The sequence below is a fragment of the Monodelphis domestica genome, chromosome 4 (assembly GCF_027887165.1).
Source record: "Monodelphis domestica isolate mMonDom1 chromosome 4, mMonDom1.pri, whole genome shotgun sequence".
NCBI classification, from domain to species: Eukaryota; Metazoa; Chordata; class Mammalia; order Didelphimorphia; family Didelphidae; genus Monodelphis; species Monodelphis domestica.
The window spans coordinates 476,680-502,362 of NC_077230.1; the positions used below are offsets into that span (position 1 = coordinate 476,680).

At 43.9% G+C, this 25,683-nt stretch overlaps 1 protein-coding gene across 1 annotated transcript in view; it reads right to left on the minus strand.

The window, feature by feature from the left end:
* SAMSN1 (SAM domain, SH3 domain and nuclear localization signals 1) overlaps positions 1-25,437 on the minus strand; it is a 127,370-nt gene extending 101,933 nt beyond the window's left edge. The window contains exons 1-3 of the mRNA XM_007493053.3: positions 25,325-25,437; positions 7,017-7,143; positions 875-1,257 (exon numbers count right to left, since the gene is read on the minus strand). Coding sequence (XP_007493115.2) covers positions 875-1,257; positions 7,017-7,143; positions 25,325-25,432 — 618 coding nt within the window. The 5' untranslated portion in view covers positions 25,433-25,437. The remainder of the gene's footprint in view (positions 1-874; positions 1,258-7,016; positions 7,144-25,324) is intronic.
* Positions 25,438-25,683: the final 246 nt, after the last annotated feature.

The window sequence follows — 25,683 nt, forward strand, 5'->3', positions numbered from 1 at the left end:
AAAACCCTCACCTTCCATCTTGGAATCAATACTGTATATTGGCTCCAAGGCAGAAGAGTGGTCAGGGCTAGGCAATGGGGGTCAAGTGACTTGCCCACGGTCACCCAGCTAGGAAGTACCTGAGGCCAGATTTGAACCTAAAGCCTCCCATCTCTAGGCCTGGCTCTCCATCCACTGAGCTACTCAGCTGCCCCTTCTAATATTATCTTACATCCATCTCTCCTTTCTATTCATTCCCTCTACTACCAAAGTTCAAGTTTAGGCTCTCCTTCCCTTTTTTGTGCCACATAAATTTCGCATTCCTTAGCCTACAATTCAAGACCTTCCATAATTTTGATTCATCTTTCCAGATTTTATCTTACACCTCCCCCCATTTACTCTGCTCTCTAGACAAATTATACTCCCTATTATCCAGAAGCTAAGTGACTCAATGGACAGAGTACTGAGCTCCAAGTTAGCAAGATTCAATATCATCAAATGTGATCTCAGGCAATTACTAGCTTGACAGCTTTTACCTCTAAAACGAATATTCTCTTCATCATAGAATATTGCCTCCACTGCTCTAGGAGAACTTCATTTCCCACTAACTACATAGCTCTAAAGTTCTATATGTTTGAATGTCCTGAAATACTAATGAATATTCTCCAGAAACAACATGGATTTTTATTTTCCATAAACAGTTACTACGTGCATAAATTCAAAGTTCCCAAATGTTATTTTTTTGCTTAGAATAACTAATCTGACTAGAGTAACTTTATATATGATTAGTGGACTTTTGGTAATTTGCTTCTTTTAGTGATGGGAAAGACCAAACTAGAAAGAAGCTTGTCTGTTTAGTTTCTACTATAGTTTATTCAAAGAAGAAGCCACTTACCCATGAATGTGGCAGATCCATATCGATGAGGGAAGAAGTAAGGACTGAGTGGTGGGCAGAGCAAGTAGAGCTTCCCCATTTTCTAGTCTGAGAAATCAGAACATCGCCTGGCCAGAGAGGATTATCTGCAGATGTCTTCCAATCGTTGAAAGGCCATAATTGAAATTCGCTTCCTGAGTGGGGTGAACTGTCTTCCAAATAGCTTGATCTAGACGTAAGAGATCTTCCCAGGGATGGAGAAATGAAATTCACTTTACTTTCAGTCTCTTCATTTTTCGTTGTGTTATCTTTGCAAATTTTCTTTTCTTGGGATTTCATTAGTTTCATGCATGAAACAAAAGTGTCATCTCCCTCTTCTGAGTGATTACTGTCTTGTGGTGAATCTAAATAATCAAAAAAATGTCCTTGAAAATGAACTGAATCTACTCCCTTCTTTGTGCTGTAATGATGGTTAGAAATGTTGAAGGTATTAAAAAGTTGATTTTCTTTTAAGCAGTAAAGAATATCTAACATTTAAATAATGTTTTCAGGTCTACAAAACATTTACATATATTTACATAACATGTGATTCTCACAAAAAGATCACACAGGAAAGTAATCAATAAATAAATGAAGTGCAGAAATTCTTCAAATTAAAAAACCTTCCTAGAACATTCAAAAATGACTTTTAATAAAAAAGATTTTCATACTTTTTTAGAATACACTCTATTGCATTTAACCAGATATACCTCTGCTGAGTGCTGATGGGGCAGCATTATTATTAACAGATAATTATCTATAAACTAGATAATAAATAAAAGTAAATTTAAGGAAACACAGTTTCAAAATAGTGGAAAGAAAATGTTTCTATCCTATCAAATGTTGTACTGAGTTTTCTTTTGAGTCCAGGTGAGATTTTTCTTGGGGTCGCACAGTTTTGAAAATGTAGATGTTAATATGTTAAATGTGGGTAGCCATAATAATCATTAGTGGTTAAATAGAAAGAAAAGACAGGCTCAGGAAAAGCCCTCTACCTTTTAGGACAGGACTGGGAGACGAGAACAAAAATCAGAGCCCTTTCCCTAAAGGATTTTAGGGTCTTTGGGAAAACAACATGCAGATGGAAGAATCCGAGAGGAAAATCTCACGTAGCAAGCAGCTGCCGCCCCGTGCGTTAAAGAGGTGTTGTGAGGCAAAGGCGGGGCAGAAGTGCGCTTCAGATGACATTAGCTAAAACAAAGAGATGGTGGAAATTCAGTGAGATAAACTCATGCCATCTCAGACCCTCCAGAACCCTGGAGGGGGTTCTAAGAGGCCCTTGAATCTAAGCCACGCTTGGCCAAAGTCTATAATGGATAATATAGAATCTTTGAAGATTTGTTTGAAGAGAAAACCATCATCTTCCAAGGCAACTCACTCTATCGGGGGCTACTTTAAACTATTCGCCAAGGACAAGACTATGCTGTTTTGTATTCCTCGTTCACTGTCCCAGAGAGGGCAGAGATGTGCCCTCCCCCCATTGCTCCACACTCTGCCCTACCTCCAGATGAAACAAGTAAAGTGATCGCGCCCTTCCTTCCCTTCTCACCAAGGCTCCTTGTCACGGGTCTCCAAGCTGGCTTCATGAGGCATCGTTTTCAGGACGATTGCCACCTGCTTGACTTTATTCTGGAGGCTTCCCAAGCACAAGGTCTTTCTTAGGATGGGCCATGGGGTCAGAAATAGAATCTTCCAGCCAGAGCATCCCTAGATGGCATCCGAACCACCGCTTTAGTCCTCAGCGCCAGATCTCTGGCCGAGGTCTGGATATGGAGCCGTGACATCCAGAAAAGCGCGTGGTTTGGACCTCTTAAAGCCCTGTCAGCAGAGCACACAGGCACGATTCTGCCCCGCCACAAATCCATCAAGTACGTAATGGAACGTGGTTGGTCCATTTCTGCCTTCTGAGCCAGGTGAGGCGAGGACAGAGCAAACCACCATCGCTAGATTGGTCACGTAGCGATGAGTTCTTTGACCAAGACCAGACGTGAATTACAAGCCAAAGCTTGGCCAACAGTTCCTCAAGTAATCCTTCGCCAGTGATCCCAAAGCGAGCATTGTGAGGATGGAGGCAGGGAGAGCTGGAATGCTGAAGATGAGGACTAAAGGAGGCTGAGGGACAGCTGAAGGAGCGAGGGCCTATGGGACCAGCAAGGGTTCTGGGGGGATTCTGGGGGTTCTCTTGGTCTTTGGAAGCTCAGAAGCCCAGTTTTGTGGGGCTGAAGGATTACTGAAGCCACCTGAGAGGACCTGCTTCGTTCTCCAGGCTAGTTGCTAATCTCTCATCAAATCAATAACCCTCACCAATCGTCTTCCTGAAGAAAGACCTCTCAGACCCATCAAAGGGGGTCTGTTGGCACTCTCAAAGGAGGACACAACTCCCTGGGCTTCCCTGCCTCCTTACACTATTTTCTACACTTTCACAAAGGCCAAACTAGTGATTCGTTACAGAAAGGGGATATTTGTCTGGGAAGGGGCAGAGATACAGGTCCAGCAGATGACGGATGGCCTAGGACCTTGGCAGGGCTACCTGCACCCTCTCCCCATCTTCCTTAGCCCTACTCCCCTGCCCCCTAACAATAAGCCATCTCTAGCCCTCGGATCTTGGCTGGGCCCCTCAACTCAAGCTTTGGGGGACCCTTGGGATGGATCTCAACAGGAGGGTCTGATCTCAGTAGCTGATCCCATGTTGGGGCCACCTCCACGCCTTTCTGAGAGAGTGACACCGTATCCCCTGAGCCATTTCCCGAGAGGCAGCTTGCCATCCCTTGGTGCTGCCACTCCTTCAGGCCCATTTTTAGAGGGTGATTCTCAAGAAACAGAATCCTGGCAATTCTGACATTCCCGCTTGAAGAGAATCCAGAAGACAAAAGGAACTGCCAGTTAACGGGGAAAAGGGTTCAAGAGCAGACCTTGGAGAGGCTCAAAAGGCACTCTCAGTCCTATTAAACAGGCAGAATCCGTGAACGGTCAGAAAAAACACGCTGTGCGGAATCCACCTAGTTCAAGTCACGTTAAAGGCAAGTAAAGATCGAACCAGAAGCAAACAATGAGAAAGAGATTTGGCAAAGGGTGCAAAATAAAGTTCCCCGTCAGAGAAGGCTGAACCGCCACGGGTGCACCGAGTGTCACGGGAATCGGTTACCCTGAAAGCGATGATCCCCAACCCCGCCCCCACTCACTTCCTGTCGTGGCAGGACACGCATTGGGGGAGTTCCGTGTCCTTCCTTTCCTTCCTGTGGCAGCTCCGGTGGGGTGCAGAGTTGTGAGCAGGTAGAGAGCGTAGCCACGTGGCTCTGGGCGGCAGAGAACGAACTGTATATGGAGAGTGCTTGGAGCGCGGACTCTGATTGAAATACTGCGGCCGGAGTGCGCGGGATCACCGATGGCCAGGCGGGGAGCAGCTGAGTGTCCTTACGGAAAAGGCTCTTTTTCAGATTAGCCAAGAACAGGAAGAGCGCTGCAGGAGTGAGCGCGCGGGTGCCTGACTTCCCGGTCTGCTTTCACAAAAAGGAGGCGTCCCCGAGTCTGGGCGAGCATCGGCATGCAGATAAAGCCAAAGCGAGCGCTAGACATGTGCTTTTTCTCATCCTGGACTGAATTGACGTGTTCGAGGAACTGCCTCCGAGGAAGGGCTGGCAGCTGTGTTTGCGAGTCACAGCTTAGGAGGTGTCTAAGGCGCAGGAGGCCACTGGCTAACGGCCCTGGACACCCGCTTATGGACGGCATCGCAGTGAGAAACCGCAAAGGGCACGCGCTGGGGTCTCACAAGCACAGCCGGTCACAAGTGGGCCCCGAATTCGAACACGGAAACTAAGAGTGGACAGAGGCTGGCTCAGGCCTGGGCGTCACACACACGCTCACCCTGGGAAGACCCTGACAGGCAAGACCGTCACCCTGGAGGACACTGTGGAGAATGCACAGGCCAAAATCCAGGACAAAGAGGCTCATCTCTGCAGGCACACAGCTGTTGTTGACTTTATTATGAAAGCGTCATTTCACACTCACAGTCGAGCCAATGCTAATGAAGATCTTTGTCGCACAGTGACACACTGACACACACACTGACACACTCACTCACACACTCACCCTCACCCACATACTCACACTCACAACACTCTCACTCACACTCAGCCAGACACTCACAACACTCACACACACTCACACTCACTCACATTTGCCCACACACTCACACTCATGCTCACACACACTCACGCTCACACCACTCACATTCACCCACACACTCACATACCCTCACACTCACACACACACTCAACACACACTCACAATCACTCACATTCACACTCACACCCACTTGCACTCACTAGCACTCACACCCACACTCACATTCACCCACACTCACACTCATGCTCACACACACTCACACTTACAACACTCATTCACCCACACACTCACATACCCTCACACTCTCACTCACACTCACTCACACACACACACTCAACACACTCAGTCACTCAATTCACCCACACACACACTCACAATCACTCACATTCACCCACACACTCACATGCCCTCACACTCTTTCACTCACACTCACACACACTCACACACACACACTCAACACATACAATCACTCATTCACACACTCACACACACTCACTCACACACTCAACACATACTCACAACTACTCACATTCATCCACACACTCACACACACTCACAATCACTCATACTCACACTCACACACACTCAACACATACAATCACTCTCATTCACACACTCACTCACACACTCAACACATACTCACAACACTCACATTCACCCACACACTCACATACCCTCACACTCTTTCACTCACACTCACACACACACACACTCAACACATACTCACAACCACTCACATTCAACCACACTCACACACACTCACACTCACACACACTCAACACATACTCACAACTACTCACATTCACCCACACACTCACATACCCTCACACTCACACACACACTCAACACACACTCACAATCACTCACATTCACACTCACACCCACTCGCACTCACTAGCACTCACACCCACACTCACATTCACCCACACTCACACTCATGCTCACACACACTCACACTTACAACACTCATTCACCCACACACTCACATACCCTCACACTCTCACTCACACTCACTCACACACACACACTCAACACACTCAGTCACTCAATTCACCCACACACACACTCACAATCACTCACATTCACCCACACACTCACATGCCCTCACACTCTTTCACTCACACTCACACACACTCACACTCACACACACTCAACACATACAATCACTCATTCACACACTCACACACACTCACTCACACACTCAACACATACTCACAACTACTCACATTCATCCATACACTCACACACACTCACAATCACTCACACTCACACTCACACACACTCAACACATACAATCACTCTCATTCACACACTCACTCACACACTCAACACATACTCACAACACTCACATTCACCCACACACTCACATACCCTCACACTCTTTCACTCACACTCACACACACTCACACTCACACACACTCAACACATACTCACAACCACTCACATTCAACCACACACTCACACACACTCACACTCACACACACTCAACACATACTCACAACCACTCACATTCATCCTCACACACACACTCACAATCACTCACACACACTCACACTCACACACACTCAACACATACTCACAACCACTCATTCATCCTCACACACACTCACAATCACTCACACACACTCACACTCACACACACTCAACACATACTCACAACCACTCACATTCATCCACACACTCACACACACTCACAATCACTCACACACACACACTCACACTCACAAACACTCACACTCACACACACATACAAGTGCTCTGCCAGGGCAGCTTATCGTCCTCCAGAGTGTATGCGGTGCCTCGCCTTACCCATAATCACAGTCCAGCTGGGCCTGCAGTCTGACTTGACCCCAGGCTGCCCTGACTCTGGGGCCACCTCTACGCTTTGTGTCCTGGTCCTCCTCATGTTCTACAAAGGTTGCTGGCAGAATGAAGAAGCCCAGGGGGCTCCGCTATACAATGCCATGAAAGAGTCTTTAAACATCAAGCAAGCTCTTACCAGGAGGTTTCAGTGCACGATGCGGTTCATCCACGCTGCGCTCGCCGGTCTTCTTGGCTGCTGCTAGCCTCCAAAGTCTTTGGAGCGTGCCTGTGGACTCCACTGGGTTTTCGTCTAGTTCTGTGGCCTACCGGGAGAAAAAGAGAGTTGAGAGGAGATCGCTGCCTTCTCAAGGAGCCCTGGGTGAAGTTTGAGGAGAACGTGAGTGCGAGTTTTCACACTGTGGCTCCCAAGGGCCCAACTGGTGGCAGACAGCCGGGGGACTGGCCTGGAAAGGTCCCGTGTTAATGTTCGGGGGGGCGAAGGGTGCTCTGTCGCGGGGAGAAGGTCGTGCCGCAGGATGAGGGGGGTCTGCCTGCCGTCCTAGGGAGGAGACAGAAGGGTTCTGCTGACTAGAGAACTCCCGGAGGAGAAAACTCTTCCAGTGCGGGCCAGAGCGCTCTCCCAGGGCCACCCGACCAAGAGGGCCACCGCAAAGCGTGAAGTCAGCCTTATTTGACTCCTGTCCAATCATCTGTTCACTCTACCCCGCGGCTCCTTCTTCCCCAGCCCCATGTCCGCATTGAGTGTCCCAAAAGTCTGAATGCAGCTTTAAGCTCTGATCACTTTCTGAATCACTTCATTTGACACCTAAAAGCGCCCTTTGAAGAATCTATTGTAACTGCTGATTGGCTTGCAGGGAGTCTGTGGCTAAAAGTGGGAGCGAGGCGACCGGCCAATACACGCTTGCGGCCAATGGTAGAGAATTAGACCGCCGGCCAAAGGGAAACACCAGAGCCCCATCTTTCTGAGCATTCCCCTCGCTTTGGGGAAAGGGCACGGGGGACAAATCCTATTCCAGAAGAAGACACTTTACTGGCAATAAAAAATGCTTCTTCATCAACCTTCGGCTCCATTTGATTATGGGATGGAGATGTCTTTAGTTTGGTCTCAAAAGTGCTATCAGCAGAGCACGTCGTGCTAAGAAGCAGGGAAAAGACCAACTGAGACATACAGATGGGGAGAATCTTGGCCGTGAAAAGGAGTTTCACGTAGGGAAAAGTTCCTAGAAAGGAGAAAAGCTCCCTAAAAGGCCAAGTGGCTCTCTTGGAGCCTCCTGCTTTAACACTTCTGTATCTTGACTTGAGTTTTCCTGCACTACTCAAGGGGCGCCATCACTGTCCCAATCATCCAACTGCTGACTCAAATTCAGTTGTCTGTCCCGGCCATGGCTCTGACGGAGAGCGTCCTAATAAGATGGAGAATGTGATTCTTTACTCCGTTTTCTCTGCCTCGTCATCTGGGACAAGTTTGTTTTTTATCTCATTGTACACCGTTTCTGAGTATTTCAGGGGAAGACAATAATGTTGAGAGTATCGGAGGGATAGGGTGGGGGCAGCAATTGTAGGAGGAACCCCCACACGAGAAAACTCTCCCCCCCCCCCAGCACAAGGGTGGCCTCGATGCTTTCTGTACCCGACAGACTTAGAGACTCACCGAAGACCGAGAGATCGAGTGAAGTGCTTGTGGTGACCAAGTGCAGAGGGAGGACTTGAACTAGGCTCCTGGTTCCAGGGCTGGCTGTCGATCCCTTCTGTGGAACTGTTCCAACCATGAAAGAACATTCCTTTAAAGATGGCTGCCATTGATTTGAGAATTCAGAATGGTTTCCAATTCGTTTCTTCTTGTTGGCTCCCACTCCTTGGCGCAATGGGGAAACGCAGTTAGGGAAATGGGATCCACTATTGACTTCTGTCCGCACTTGGCGTATCACTGGCCTCTTCTGCAAAGTGCTTTCTGATCTGTCCAGCAAGGAGGGGGGCTACCTGGCTCCCAGATGTCCTGATTGTTGTCTCTGCCTTGGGCTCTAAAGGAGCTGCTGTGTAAGTGGGCAGAGAGAAGGGCAGCCAGGAGAACTCAGGTCCTTCTAGGGTTCTGGAGGCACTTCAGCCTTGTTGGCTTGAGTGTGTGGTCATCGCTTGGGCCCCACATTTTGGCTCAGTCACACTGAAATGTTTGTCTTTGTGTGTTTTGAAAAGTGTTTGCGGGCACCTTTTATTTGAGAGGTCTTTGAGTTAAAGGGCAGAATCCGTCGCTTGGTTTTCCCACCCCAAATCTACCAAACCAAAAGCTCCAACAACCGTGCATCAGAGTTTCCGTCTCCCCATAATCTTGCCAAGATTATTCATAGCCTTTTTTCTGCACCAGGATGTGAAATAAAAGGCCAGTGTCATTTGGTGATTAACTATTGTTGTATATTAAACGTATATATTTTCCTCCTAAATATTGAAGCCAGAATATAAATATAGATCCATAGAGGCATGGGTGAAAGCGCAAACGGATTTAGGCCTTATTCTAGGTTCTAATGCGTATAACCTGTGTGAATGTGGACCTCCGTTTCCCCACCAGTAAAATGAAGAATTTGGACCAAATAACCATGTCTTTGAGGCTCAAAATCCAAGCACCTGAAATGACTGTGCGTGTGGTTACACTACCTGCATGTAATTAGGTGAATTGGTAAATTATAAGACTATTTTTTTCACCAATCCAGGCACCTTGGAAAGGTACAAGAGGGAAAACCTTGCCTTGCTTTGGAAAAAAGATTGTACGTAAAAATAAGGCAAGTGGAACTCCCAAAGCCATTCTGAAGCCGACTTCCTGGAATGTGCCCAAATGGTCCGAATGGAAAGCCCTCTCCTGAAGCAGAAGGGAAGACGCCATTCCTTCCTCCACCAGGAGAAAGGCAGTAGGAGGCAAAACGGCCTTTTGGGGACTGTGACAATGTGTGAGTGTATGTACGAGGGCTCCATTCTAGCTGCGCCTCCTCTGCCGCTTACAAGAAGGAGACGCTACAGAGTAAGAGCTTCCTCTAACCTGCCCTAGGCAGCACTACACGCTCGGCGAACACTCTCGCCATCCACACTAATGAGCACCGCAGAGAGAGTTGGGTTGGGTAGAGTCGGTAAGAGCGGCAAGGAAGGGGTGCGTGTTCCCAGCAACTCCCCTGGTGAGGGCCAGAGTCGGCTTCAAACGTACAAGATTCAGAAGCGTCGCCGCCCGAGAAAGGATCCGAGGAAGACACCAAAGCCATCAGTTGCCGTATTAAAAGCAGTGACTAAATCAGAGACACGAAAATGAAAGAAAGGGCATCGCTACCTCCCACCGCTCAGTAAAAATGGCAGAGGGACGTGTCATAACCCTTGTAGGAAAGAGGCGCCCAGGCAGTGTTGCTGGAAATGTGAATTGATGGGAGCATTGTGAGAGGGAGGGAACTGCGCCGACAGTCACCGCACTGAGCTCTGAACACACTTCCTGGCTCATGGACTCCGCGTACGGATGGGTATGTTGACAGGCACATTTACAAGTGGACATGTGTATACAGCAGGCCCACATCCACATAAAAACCGCAAAAGCAAGAAAAATATATACACAAATAGTTCTGCTATTTCTATTTGAAGTCCAAGAAGAAGAAATTAATAAAGTACCCACCACAAAGTAAATATAACACATGATAGTAGATGAATATCAGGAAATATGATTGTGCTTAAAGATCATAGTCAAAGCTCATATGAACTAATACAGAATAAATTATGAAAAATTAGAAAAATTATAATAAAACGGTATGAAGAAAAATGGTTTTGAGAGTTGAGAACTATGATCTATACAACGAGGAATATTTAAAGTACCAATAACGCTACTATCCTCTTGAGAGATAAATGGACTCAAGATGCAGAATGAGAAATACATTTTTGGACAGGACTAATGTGAGGATTTACTTGCTTGACTGCATATTTATTATAAGTGCTTGGTTTGGGGGATAAAGAAGATGTTAGGAGTAGGGTTCTGGAAAAAAAAGAGAAAAAAAGAAGAGGAAAAGGCCAAAGAAACCATAGACAATACAGCAGCTTTGAGAGTTACATATTGAATGTATTATGTACTACAAAAGAATATCATACTTTATATAATAGAGCTGCAAAGTTTTGTGTCTTCTACTTATTAAATGAGTACTCTCAAGGATTTAGGTCAGTGATGGAGAACCTATGGCACAGGTGCCAAAGACGGCACACAAAGCCCTCTTTGTGGGCATGTGGCTGCCCTCCCCCCAGCCTCCAGAGTTTGTTACTAAAAAAGCAGAGGGACTTGGACAGAACTGGTGCCTTCCCCCTCTCCACCACACCTGAGGACATTTTTTCACATTACCCACTCAGCAGCCCAAGGGAAATACTTTCTCCTTCCCCTGAGTGGGGTAAGGGAGGGGTGGGGTCACCTGGAACTCAGTGGGGGAGAGAAGTGGGCACAGCACCAGGTCTGGGGGGTGGGTCCAGCACTCCACCTCTAAAAGGTTCACATCACTGATTTAGATAAATATGGAAATATTTATAAGTTGGTTCAAAGTGAACCAGCCAAAAAAGCATGGGTGCACTGGAGCTGCTGTAGGCGATGCAGTTAGTGGCTGTCTGGCTAGCAGATGCTGCTGACAGTGTTTGTGAAATGGGCTTTGCAGATCACAATCCCATAAAAGACAAACATTCAGGAGACTCGGTTTGGTCACGTGGATCAGGTGCATCAGTTGGAAATTATGACGAGAAAATTCAGGGAAAGCTACGATCACTTCGGAGATTCCCGGAGAAAGAGATGCCTTTGGCCTTGGCTTAAATGACCTCCTCCAGTCCCAATTAGCCCCCCAAAGGGGCTGGAACTTGAATGCTTGGTGCAGCTTCCGGTGGGACAGCCTGGCCGTGCTTCATGTCATCAGCACTGAAAGTAATCCGTGTTGGCGCTTTTTGTAGCGTGAGTACGAATGACTCTTTGAAGGCTGAGTGCAGCTGAAGGATTTATGGGAGAAACGAGGCGTGAAGCATTTCTGAAAATACCTTCGCCCGAGCCGACATCGCTGCCCTCTTGATTTCCTTTTCAGTGTGCTACGAATTGTCGGAAGCTTTAACTGAATGCTGCCAGACAAGAACCAACAGAGCCCGATGCAAAAGTACGGAGAGTAAGATAGATACTCTTCGTGTTAGACCACAGTGATGGCTGCGCCAGTCACACGACGCAACCTCACATGGTTACTGTCGGCACTCGAGGCTTTTCTTTGGGCGAAGCTGTTAATGTCAGATTCAACCCTCAAAATCTTTATGTAGCCCAAGGACTTTCAGGGAAAGAATTTCTATCTCCTCACGTCAGCCACTCCCGACCCTCCTTCATCCTGTCTACACCCTCTGTCCTCTTTAGATGTGCTTGCAATGTCACTGTAACAGGCACCTCAATGTAATGCTCCCTTCTGTAAATCATTTGGGGGTTCAATAGGTCTGATGCTAGAGTGAGAACGTTTCCGATCTTACGATTTCTTTCCTAGAGCCTATCAGGAAAAAGTAGAACTTTGAAATCCTTTGTTGTTTAAGAAGCATTTTGAGGGTATTGGCTACTTGTTAGGGACCAAATGATTTTGTCTCTGTTGTTTTGGGGAAGCTGATCAAATGCAACTGGGAAGGAAATAGGAAGAGAAGAAGATGAAAGCTTATTATTTGGGGAAACAATTAAACAGTAAAATATACACAGCAGGTTCCCGGTTGAGACAGAATCACAATCATTTGGTCAAAGAATCTATCCTCTGTCTCATTTCAATTTTCTGTTGATCTTGCTATCATGCCCACTACTACCACTACCACCACCACAGCCCCTTTTTTCTAGCTTCCCTTTCACGACAATGAAATGGGAAGATCAAAAGTATAAGATCATCTATTTATTCAGAGGGCAAATTGGATGCCAACAATTCTTGTTATTTAGAGTTTACTCACATTTTCCACTTAATTAGAATCAACACTGCTATTTTAAGTAGTACTTATACTACTAACTAGTAGTCATCCAAATGTGCCCTCTTGGAAAGAGAGAAGGGAAGAGAAGACAAACATTTCACTGCTGAAAAGAGTGAAAAGCCCTCCATCCTCCTTTCAGAATGCTTATCTCTGGCCAGATTAGGGCACCAACAGCATTTCCACGGCAACCTCAGTCTTTAAAATGACACTAATATAGCCAAGAATAGAAGGAAATCGGTAAGTTGAGAAAATAAATTAGTAGACAGTTTCTTGGCTAGAGGTCTCATAGCCAAAATATATAGAGAACTTGGTCAGCTACATTAGCCATTCCTCAGCTGATAAATGGTCAAGAGATATGAATGGACAGGTTCTGGATGAGGAAATCAAAGCTATATATAACTATCTGGAAAATGCTCTACATCATTATTGTCTAGAGAAATGCAAATCCACCCCCTGAGATATCTTATACCTACAAGGTTAACTAAAATGATAAAAGGGAAAAGTGGCAAATGTTGGAGGGATGTGGAAAAATAGAGGGACAAATTATTGTGGGAAAAAGAGGCCTCATTGTTGGTGGATTTGTGAATTAATCCAACCACCGTGGAGAGCAATCTCAAAATATACTCCAAGAATTCTAAAACGGCATCTACTTTTTGATGCAGAAATATCGCTCCTGGGTTATTTTCCTAAGTTAATCAGGAAGAAAGGAAAAGATCCCATATGATCTAAAATATGTATAGCAGATCTTTTTGTGGTGGCAAAGACGTGGATATTGAAAGAATGTCCATCAGTTGCAGAATGGCTAAGCACATGCCTTGTGACAGAATGCTATTTTATCACAAGAAATGTTGCGATGGTTAATTTTGGAAAAACATGAAAAGGCCTTCAGGAAATTATGAGGACTTGTTTGTGTCGACCTCCAGAGAAAGAACTGAAAAATAAAAACAAGCAAGGCATGATTTTATATATTTTTTAATTATGTCCTCTCTCATCGGAGAGAGAAGAGGGAGGGTGGGAGCTAACTGAGCATTTTACTATCTTAAATGTTACAAACAAATCAATACACTTAAAATAAAAAGAAAAGAAAATGATACAGAGATCAGCAAAGTAGTGTGCAGTCAGAGAAAGGAAGACACAGCTAAAAAACCCTACCAGAAAAGCAGACATCTAAGAACTAATTGCTAGATAGTCACGGCTTGTAAGGAGGGAGAGAACCTCAGTACATACCTCTGACACCTTCAAAGCATCTGAACTTCAGGAGAAGCAATCTGGGCTTATCCCTTGACCAGAGCTGTAATCCACGCGGCGACATGAGCTCAGCGGTGAGATCATTCACCTTTGGCGTCTACCCAAGAAGCTAGAGCATGTAGAGCAGCTTCATCCCAGTACAAAACTGTCCAGGCAGCTAATCAGAAGGCGTCAAAGCTATTGATGGCTTAGGAGAATGTTCACCCCAAGCATGGGAAGATCAGAACAGCTCGTGGCCATGAAGACAACTAAAGCAGGCACTGAGGAGAAGACGCCAAAGCCGTTCTCCACATCCTGAACCACTGCTCCTTGTCCTGACTTTTGTCTGATGCCTGGACTTGGATGCCTCCCTTAAATCCAGCTCTCCCTCGAGTCAAGATGCCACTCCGTGATGCCACTCATCCAGACAAACAACGAGTCATATAGACCATATGTGCAGAGCCCATCACATGAAGGAGGGACAATTTTACTGAAATCAAATCGGACCAGCTATAAATCCGTTCTGGCATTACAGTTGTGAAATATTTTGATTTATTTTTCCTAGAAATTACTTTGAGAAATCCTTCAGGATACTTTAAAGTTGTTCCGTTGTGATTAGTAATAAAAAACAAGTGGGAAGTCCATGCAATCGAAACAGTGAATAAAGATTTGGGATGGGGAAGAGAACCATTGAAGAGAGTTCAAGAAGAAGGTTAATGCCTGGTGAAGAAGCTCAGACAACAGAGTCGGGACACTGATCCCACCTTCTTCCCTGGCTGGGCTTCGTGCAATGGGATCTACTCTGTCCTCTTCCATGACTGAGTCAACTCAAAGATGAGAAATGTCTATGTCTGATTGACTTATTATAGGAAAGCCTTCAGCTGTTCCACAAACCAAGGACAGTTCTGTTTACAAACATTCAGAGCGCATCTTTCTGGGAAGTAGAAAAGAATTACTCGATTTTCTGAGGAAATAAAAATATTTCATGTTGGAAAGACTGAAGGAACAACAACAGATACCAGACCTCAACAGCCCTCAAGACTGCATTGACTGCCGCCTCTCCAACATGCAACAGGAAAAGACGATCCCCAGTGGAGATTTGGCGTAGAGAATCTAACAGGGCCTGCAGTAGATTCATTTCTTTGGGAATAGAGACAATGAGTAGCACTCTGAGACAAGGCGCAAAGATTCCCTGACTCTGTACCTCTTTGACTGCCCCAGGCAGTGAACCAGCCCATCCAATTCCAAAAGAATGGGATCCTCAAGAGCACAAACATGTCCCCACTGGTGTCAGCAATCTTGTGTGGAGAGCAAAGACCACGATGACTCACAGCACTTCCTGAATAAGAATGGAAGATTAAAGAAAAGTGAGGACTTTGTGCTTTTTTCTGCAGAACAATCTTGAAGAGGGCCTGGTGAGAATGGCGTTGTTGTTGTTCTTTAACACCATTCTACAGAACTTTACCCTCCAACTCGCTGGAGATCCAAATGAAATCGGTGGTCCATCACATTGTTGATTATGCGTTTTTCTCCACGAGGCATAAGACAAACTTGATTTGGTAAATTAGCCGGTTGCTTTCCTCTTCTGGACTCAATACTCTCAGTGTTTTTGACTGGGATCTCATTCAGAGGAAGAAACGTTCCCGTCTATTGATTAAAATTGGTCTTAACTTCCAGAGACCATACAGTCTAGCAAGCTATCTGTGTGCATGCAACAGGGACAGCACTATAGAAATCCATGGGCAAGTCTTCCCTCCACCCGATACCTATAACCATGCTCTAATTAATGTCTACGAGTACAGCTTTTTATAAGTGTGGCGAATGGCTGTAGGACATCCCTCCCTGCAGAAACAAACAAACTTGTATTCGTTGCAATTGTCTTTTCAAATCTCAAGGAAACTCTTATTTTGCATTGCGTCACTCTTGTATGTAAATCTGGGTTACAATAAACATGGATGGATTGCTAGTTTAAAAAAGTGAATAAGGATAAATTGCTCAAATTGAAGAAACAGACATTTTCAAAAGAATTTAAATAAGCTCTTCTGCATTAGAATCAATAAACAATATTTAAAAGAAAAAAAGAAAGACTATGGTGACTAGAACCAAAAAAATTTTTTTTTACAAAGAAAGGCTTATATCACATAGAAAAAATAATTTAGTTGACATGTCAAATCCTATTCCTCCAGTCTTTTTTTTTTTAAACCCTTACCTTCCGTCTTGGAGTCAATACTGTGTATCGGCTCCAAGGCAGAAGAGTGGTAAGGGCTAGGCCATGGGGGTCAAGGGACTTGCCCAGGGTCACCCAGCTGGGAAGTGGCTGAGGCCAGATTTGAACCCAGGACCTCCTGTCTCTAGGGCTAGCTCTCCATCCACTGAGCCACCCAGCTGTCCCCCCTCCAGTCTTTCATGAGGATGAGTTTCCCTTATGCTTAGAATATTAAAAGTCTAAAATCAACAAGCTTTTCACATGACTAAAGATAGTTTTCTTTTAAATCAAAGCAGGTAGTAAGTAGTTTGGTAATTGGCAGTTTATCTTGTCTTACTACTGGAAGTCATGGAATCTGAGGTTGGAAGGGAACTCAGAGTACCTTTCCCTTAGCCTCAAGTCACAGAGCCCATTTATAACATAGCCAATACAGAGATACTCCATCCGTGCTTAAACACCTCCAGTGACAGGTGAATCATCACCCCCTAAAACAACCGTTTCATTTGGGGATAAAGTTAATCATCAGACTTGGTGGGAAACTGTGTTCTTCTGGCTTAGCCTTGTCTGACATTTAACTCAGTTGGAAACACTCAGGAAGATCAACAAGGAGGAGCATTCGGTTCCATCAGCCTCTTTGCTAACAGCTATGCCTAGGAGCAGATAGCTCCACGATGCCATTTAGCTAGCGAGAAGTCTTCAGACTCTAAAGGAACTTCATAAGAAGCCGCAAGTGTTCATCCCAAGCACTCAGATTCATAGAAGGAAGCATCAGATATAAGAGGAAGGATTGATGTAGAGACATCAACCCGACGAGGAGCTAAATGAAGGGAAAGTGCCGTGCAAAGAAGGATATCTAAAATGGCTCGAACCCTTGGGCTTTTACTTGTCCTGCTTTAACATGGGATTTCATTTCCCATATACTTTCTGAGAGAGAACACGCTTACTGTATAGGCACACGCGAGCTACTGTGTATTCGTGATGGAAGCCATTAATGAAGAATTTCTCATCACTTTCTTTAAACTCACACGGCTCGAAGTCACCTTGGTGATCATTCATTCTAATCCTCCGTTTTACAGGTGAGAAAATTACAATCTTAAAATGAGAAACGATTACACAACCACATGGCTAGTCGTGGCAGACGAAGGTCTTCCACCTTCTGGCCCAACACTCTTTCTGTTGGACACGCTCCCTCTTTTATTGCTTCCTCTGTGCTTTATTCATATACCTCTATTACTCGTTCCTCCTTTCACTCACTCAGCGAACGGAGGTTCGGTTTTGATAGTCATTTTGGAGAGGAAGAAACAGCTCCTTTCTCACCGAGTTTACAATCTACTATGCACTGACGTCCCCACACTTGATACCACTTGCCTTTGCTTATAACAGCTCGTAAACATGGCTGATAAAAGACACCTGCTTTTCTCGTATGATAAGCTGCTGCCGCTCTAAATCCGTTTCTGCTCTTTAGGGCAGGAGAACTATTTACTAAGAGGACCATCACAGAATTAGAAGCGTCTAAGAAATCATCTCCAATAATAACTTTAACTCACATAAGCAAATATAGATGATACGTTTATACAGTACTTGACACATATTAGCCACTTAAATGCTTGATAAATTATTGAAATTACACAGATGAAAGCAAATAGTTTCTATGCTGAATGATAGTGGAAAGTGAGATGTAAATAAAGAGCCATAGCCTAGTCCAAGTTTAATATGATGGAGTTCATAGGATAGGCTGAACTGTGGCATGACAGAGCCAAGGAAAGCTAGATCATTTCTAGCTGTGGGAATCAGGTGAGTCTTCATGGAAGGCGAAGCTAGACTTATTGAACAAAGCATTGAAGCAGATCATCATAATTTCACAATCTCCCATTTTAAGTATTGGTGAAAAGTTTAACTAAAAAAGATGTCGTTTTTATTTCCAGGTAATTGGAACAACAAGTCTTTTAAAGAAAGATGAAGATTTCAATGGATTATGTTTTAGTAGATATAATGAAGCCTTTTATCTCGAAAAAAAGAGAATCCTAAATGAACTCTAACCAACTGACTAATTTGGGGGAAGGTCACAAAAGCTCTATATTAAGGAAGAAGTGAATTTGAAGTTATCAAGTAGCATTCTTACATAGTATTAGAAGATACGTTTGCAGATTAGAGACGTGGAACTTGTTTAATTGTCTTAAGCCATGAATTGGATATACAACTAGTATGAATCTTTTTGTATTCTCTGAATCAAACTAATGATTATATAAAGACGCTTAAAAACTAATTTCATTCACCTTTTACTTGAAGATGATTTACATGATGGGGGTATTATTAATCTAATTTTCTTCCTTAAATGTCTTTTGCTAATTATTCTATCAGTGTTGCCCAAAAAACAAGCCAAAACATGAAACTTCTCATTGAGAGATAAAAGGTAACCTGATCTTCGGTGTGCCAGTCTCGAGAAAGAAGTCGTCTATCTTTACTTCTCTACTATGCAAACATTGCACTTCCACGTGGTTATTTCTAATAAACCTTGTCTCAGGGGCATCTAGAATCCTTTAGTGAGAGATGCCCCGCTGAAGTCATACTTTGTTTATGAAACTCTCCCTTAATAATAACCTCCTACAATAATTTTATCTCTCTCAGACTTTCTAGAAAACTTGAATCTGTACTTCAGAAATGCTGTTCCATGGGATTCTCTTGTTTAAAGTAGTAATTAATAGTAGGTGTAATAAAGATGTACGCTGAACGGAAACTTATTACTGTTTGAGAGAGAGATGAGAAACTGATGGGAACCTGCTACTTGCTGAATAGAGAGGATGAATTGAGGGAACCAGTTTCTTCACCGATGGCTGCTGTTCTCTATCTGACTGTGTCTAGAGAGGCTTTTACTAGAGAGGCTGCTACAGGAATCTGAAACTGCTGAGGGAACCTGAGGCTGCTTATTGGCAATGGAGGACAGAGAAATGCTGCTGGGGGATGCTACCGCACACAGGGATACTGGTACACAAGGGACTGCTCTGGGGAATCTGCCTATTGATTCCTAACGATGGCTGATCTATTTCCTAACCTTCTTCCTCCCTCCCTCCCGCCCCCCTGCTCCAACTGCCACCCCTCTCCTCTCAATTTTCCCTCCCCCCCCAGTGAATTTAAATACTCTAAGTTTCTTTCTCAGGTAACGCGTTTATTGGGATCACAGGATGGGAAACTGAAGTAAGGGTATGAGGAAGTCCCTAGTCTAACTGAGGTAAAATTGAGAAAGTAGTCCAGTCACAAACTGTGACTGTGAGACAGGGAGATGGAGGACAATGGCTTTCAGGATCTTCTTTCTTCTTCTTCAGTTAGGTTTCTCCTTCTTGTCAATTTCAACTGTCCAAAGTGAGAGAACTTCAAGTAACCAAGTCAGCCCCACCAGAGTCCAAAAGCCAAGTTTGCCTCACGAAAGTCTCTCAGCCAACTTCAAACTCCAGAGAGCAAATGTGTGTCCCCCAGTCAGAGACCCAGAGACCAAAAAGCCCCCTGGTCAACTCCAACTGTTCAGAGCCAGAAAGCCAGAGACCAAGTTCAAAAGCCCAGTTTTTCTTCTTAGTCTGGCTAGCCCAGAAGCTTCCAGGGAAAAGTATGACTTCCAGTCCCAGACACAGAGACACACCAGCCCCCTCCTCAGCTCCAACTGCCCAGAGCCAGAGAGACAAAGTCCAAAAACCAAGTTTCTCCTCTCAGAGTGGCCAGCCAAAGCCTCCAGGGAAAAGTAACTTCAGTCCCTGACACAGGGACACCAAAAGCCCCCTCTCCCAGCTCCAAGTGTCCAGAGCCCGAGAGAGACAGAGACCAAGTTCAAAAGCCCCTGCCCCCCATCAGCTCAACCGCCAACCACCGGGGACATTCCATGTGAATCCTGGCCTTTGCATCTAGAGCTAGATACATGTTGGTCCATAAGTCCTGCAAAATCTTCTCTCTCCATATCTCTATCACATAGGTCTGTGTCACAAAGATCAAAAAAGGGGAAAGTATCTATTTGTGTAAAAATAGTTTTTGCAGCTCTTTTTGTAGGAGCAAAGAATTATAAATTAAGGGGTTGTCCATCAGTTGGGGGATGCCTGAACAAATTATCGTATGCTTGTGATGGAATACTATTGTGCTATAAAAATGATGAGTGCTATGATTTTGGAAAAATCTGGAAAGATTTTCATGAGCTGATGAAAAGTGAAGTGAGTAAAATAAGAAGAATATTGTACACAGTGATGGCAATATTTTTAATGCACAACTGTGAATGACCTAGTTATTATTAGCAATGCAATAATCCAAGACAGTCCTAGAGCCTCATGATGAAAAAAGTCATCGGCCCCCCAAGAAAGTCTGAATATATACCAAAATGTACATATCACTTTATTCTATTTTTGGTCATTTAAGACCCCTTTCACAAAATGACTAATATGGACAATGTTTTACATGGTTGCACATGTAAAATCTATATCAGATGACTTACCTTCTCGGGGAGGGGAGAGATAGAAGGATGGAAGTGTGGGAAGGAGAGAGAATTTGGAACTCAATTTCTAAAAATGAATGTTAAAAATTGTTTCACATGTAATTGAGGAAAAACTGATTTTAAAATAGTAGTTGTCACCCAAAAGCACACAGGAGGAAAAATGCAAGAAAAGAGTCATTAGAAAGTAGATGATTTGACCCCATAGTTGCATTGAGATATGGTGGGATGGAACCCTTGAATGGAATATGGTTCTGGATTGATATTCTATAGCAAAGAACCTGAAATAGATAAGAGGGATTTTAGGCAGGTAAGGTAGGCATATGAAGGATATTTACACTTGGACAGAAATTCAGGAAACAGGAAATGCGTGGTATAAGGCATTTTAGCAAAGATTGAGGAAGAGAAAGAATTTTATCATCAGAAAACTAGAAATAGCATGCTTTAGATGAGTCATTCATGTTCACAATGATGCAAGAGTAGTGGTAGAGTTGAAATATCCATATGCCCACTGGAGCTCTTTTCTCTTTCCCTCTGTGGCTAATCATTTCTTTTTGATATTTAAACATTCTAAAAGGGAAATGACCAAGAAAGGGTCTTAAAGGTCCTTTCCGTCTCTTGGTCGATGATCTACGATGGGCTTTCTAATAGCAGTGACAAGGGCAAGGCTGATGGAGATTTCGTCCACAGAATTGGCTGACAGCTCAGCCTGGCTCCATTGCAAGGCAGCAAGCTATATTGTAGTAATAGAGTAGCTGGTAAAAGAAGCAAGTAAGCAAGGTAAGCAGGAAGTAAGGGCAAATAAAAGGAAGTAAAAGGTGAGCAAATATGAATAAAGGTTAGCAAAGGTAAGTCAAAGACAGGTAGGGGCTTTCAGGAATGCTTTTTTCTTGATTACTAACGAAGGATGGGCTCATTTGTTTGTGACATTTCCAAGGAACAAATGTTCCCTACCCATGGTCTACTTTTGGTCTGTGTGGCTTTACCCATGATTCCCTCTGCTTGCCCGCTCTGGGGGAGCAAACTGCAATGTAAATAGGGTGTTCGTGATATGTTGAATACCCTGAGGCGACCTTCATGCACATTTTGCTCTTTTCTGCACATGCTAAGGAAGGCAGTGATGAAGGAAAATGAGCCTTGTTTGCACCTAGTCCTCTGTGCCTGGGAACCTGAGGCTCCTGTACCTGCTCTTCGGAGATCCCGAAACAAGGACGGAGGTTGTGTCTAAAGATTGAAGTGAGGAAAGTTTTCTCATGATTGTAAATCTAAGAAACTCTTGTCTTATGTGAAAAGTGACTCTCATAGTCATCAACTAGCTATTCTGTCCATGTTCTCTGGATTGGCTCGAGCTGCTTGGCAGGGCATGGGGCATTTCAGCCTGCATCAGCAGTGAGTAATTTATTGCAGTGATATACAATCGGTTGGACATGGCTCTGGCCATTCTCCTGATAGTTTAGGTCTAGATTTGGAACGAGCTGAGATATTTATAAGAGTTGATATATTCAGAGTTTACTTAGTTATAGCAAGAAACAAAAGATGCTGAACACAGCTCTTCTCATTCCCATTGCTGCTGGTCTACGTCCTAAAAATTGGGTTTTCCTGTTTCAGACCCAAACGACCTGAAAATCGCATCACTGGCCCTAAGAAACTAGCCTACCGTGCAAGGGAGAGAGGATTAAGGTACTGCTTCCTCTCCTGAGAGAAATGGCAGGAACCTTGGGATAAAGTAATCATCATTTCCTCTTAGAGTTTGTTTTAGAGTGAGACATTTTCCTAAAACCTGAGATTATGTTCAAGCATATCTCAAAGAATTCTAATGGATGAAGGTTAGGCTAACAAGGACTAGCATTCTACAAGAGAAGTTTGCCTGGGAGGGATGGGGGAACTCTCAAGAATTAATTTCTAAAGACACAAAAAGAAAGCATTCTAATAAGAAGAGAAAAAGAGAAAATCCCGAAGAGATGAAGAACCCCCACCACATGGTAGACAAGAAATTCATTAGTCAGCCTTATTGAGCAAGTAACGGAGTATGACTTTAGGTACATGTCATGGTCCCATAAAAGTAAATGCCAAGAACCCTCATTCTCATAATGAGTCGAGGCTGAAGAATGAAAACTGTTTAGGTGGATGGTTTACTTGTTTCCTTTGAACTGGAAAAGAAAAACAAGAAATGACTGTACAGAGAATTGATACCTAAAATAAATAAGGTGAGAGTAAGAGAGCACTGTGAGAGAGTAATATTGAAGAAAAACCTGCAAAGCGAGGCAGTGGATGGAAGTTGGAAGAGCTGTCCATCAAGGAGCATTCCAGAAGACAATGTGACCCCGAGAAGGCAGTTAAAAGAGACACCCAAACTGCTGGAAAAATCTCTCTTTCTCCTAGCACTTGAAGGAGGAAGAACTGAGAAGATCCTTTCCTTGGTGGTTACTGATTTCCTCTCTACGTTATCAAGAATTGACTCAGAAGATCCTTAAGACTGTTAGCCACATCCCTCATCTAAGACTCTCTAAGTTTATCACTCAATTTAGGATTTACTTAAGATCAGGGAAACCCTACGCCCTCTCTCCTACCCAATTTCCCTTTCCTTCCCCTTCCTTAAAAGAACCCCTTGTTCCAACAACTTTAGAGAGTGAGTTATCTATCCGATATTCAGGCAACTTACTCAGCCTGAATCCCAGTTTGACTCCAACTGAAGAGCCTAACTGAAGTGGGAGGGAGAGGGAGGAGGGAGACCAAATCTGATTCCATCTTACCTCATTGGTCAGTCTCTTACATTACCATAACCCATCTAAAGAAACAACCACCTAATACAGCACAGAGTTACTGCCTTTGTGAATTCAGGGGAATATGAAATAGTCCACATGAAATACTTTCTAGGGCCTGTAATAGATGCTCCTCACTAGGATACTTCAGGTAAGAGAAGTGCTGGAGTGGTGACACTAGGAAATACATTAGAGGAGAAGCCGAGATTTCACTCCTTCCCCCCACCCCATGAAGTCTCTTAGTTGGTCCTAACAACTCTTCTCAGATGGTAAGTTAGCAGCAGCTTTCAAAAGACTAATTTCACACTATAGTCCTTTCTCAAATGGATTTATTTTAAAGAAGGGAAGTAGGGAGTTGGGATAGGGAAGAGGGAATTGATGGTCTCCCTAATCTACTAGGAAATTCAATACAAGGAAGTAAAGTTGATCCAGTCTCTGAGGGGATATTGTTGACAGACTGAAAAGGATCTTCAGAGCTGTGCTCTGATCTTCTCAATGTTAAGTCACTAGCCAGGAATCCAGAGCAGTTGCCTGCTAGCTCCTTCCCCCCAGTTCAAGAGGCAAGAAGTGGCCAGTTGCAGATGCTGGCTTTCTTAACTGTCTCCCTGACCAGATTCTTCCTTAGAATCTTCTTTCCTTCGCTCCTTGATCGACAGTCGATCCTTCAAGCTTCCACTTCCTCGCATTTGCTTGCCACTCTCACTGATGTTGTAATCTCTTCCTTAAGGCCCTGAGCCAACTGGTGGAGGCAAATGCTGAGCTGATATTTGTAAAGTTATGGAGCATTTTAAGAGGCACCACCGAAGTGAAGAGGTAAAAAAAAGGAAGGGGAGAATATCTAGAGAATAGTTTTTAAGGACCAAAGAACTTGACTTTGATTCCTGAATCTAGAAAGCGAAGCAATCATTATCAAGTAGAGCTTCATCAAGAACATACCATAGTATTTCTTACTTGGACATATCAGGAGAATATCATAACTCTAATTTATTTCTAGTCTAGTCTTCATTTGTTGATAGAGGTGGCTTAAGAGGCGGGGGGAAGGGAAGAAAGCCCCTTCTCTTAGGAATTCTAACCCTTCATAATTGGCTTCAACTTGTCTTTCTAGAATGATTTCACACAGTGTTCGCATTCTGCATGAATTGGCCTTCCTTGCTTTCTCCTATATCTGTTCCATTATCCTTTTGCATAGTCATGATTGGAATTCTCTCTCTTCCCTTCGGTTTCTTGGTATCTCGAATTCTCTTCAAAGGTCTGTTTATGTGGCACCTCCTACATGAGCCTTCCTGATTCCTTTGCTGTTGTTATCCCTTCCAACACATATTACTTTCCATTTTCTCTCTATCCATTTTCTATTTAAGAAGTTGTGTACTTAGTGCGTATCTCAAGTTTAAGGAAAGTTTTTTCAGAAATTTAGCCTTTCAGCCATTGGAGAACTCATAGTACCAATTAGACAAGACTTTGCCAAATACACCATTATTGGGAAAAGCACGAAGTCATTGGAGGAGGAATCAATTTGGAATCAGATAGCGTAGGTTTGAATCTCAGTTCTGTCACTTGTCTTAATTGATGTAATCTTATGTAAACTTAACTAAGTTAAGTCCTTTACCAATCTAGAATTCAATTTACTTACCTGAAAAACACAAATTAATGTCCTGGACTAAATAGCTTCCTAGTTTCCCCCCCCCAGTCTAAATCTACAAAGTATCAGAGGTAGAAGTCGATTGCAAGGTTTCTGATTCCAGATTCAGTGCTTTTATGTTTCAAAAAATGAATGTGGACATCATCATCGTCATCATCATAGTAGTAAGAATGACAATACAAGAAGAAAATAAGGTCAGGATTTGACTCACCATTGAAAATCTTGTTGACTGTCCTCTTTTCACACAGGTATTGGTAGCTGAGTAGGCATTTTCCTTGTTATTTTGTTGCTCTGGCACCGGCTCATACAAGCTGTCCATAGAGCCTTCCTAAAACATAGATATTGATATAGCATGAAAGACTTCGTTCATCATCCTACCTACAGATCACATTACACTTCAATGCCCACAGATATATGATATATGTTGTGGTTTTCTAACTTCCAAATTACAGCCAGAACAGTCTTGTGAACTATCTTCCTGCCCATTTCTTGAATATAGCTCAAGTGATTTCTTTTCATAATCAGGGAAGAATGAAGCCTACCAAAAGTGTACACTCCAGTGCTCTGAAG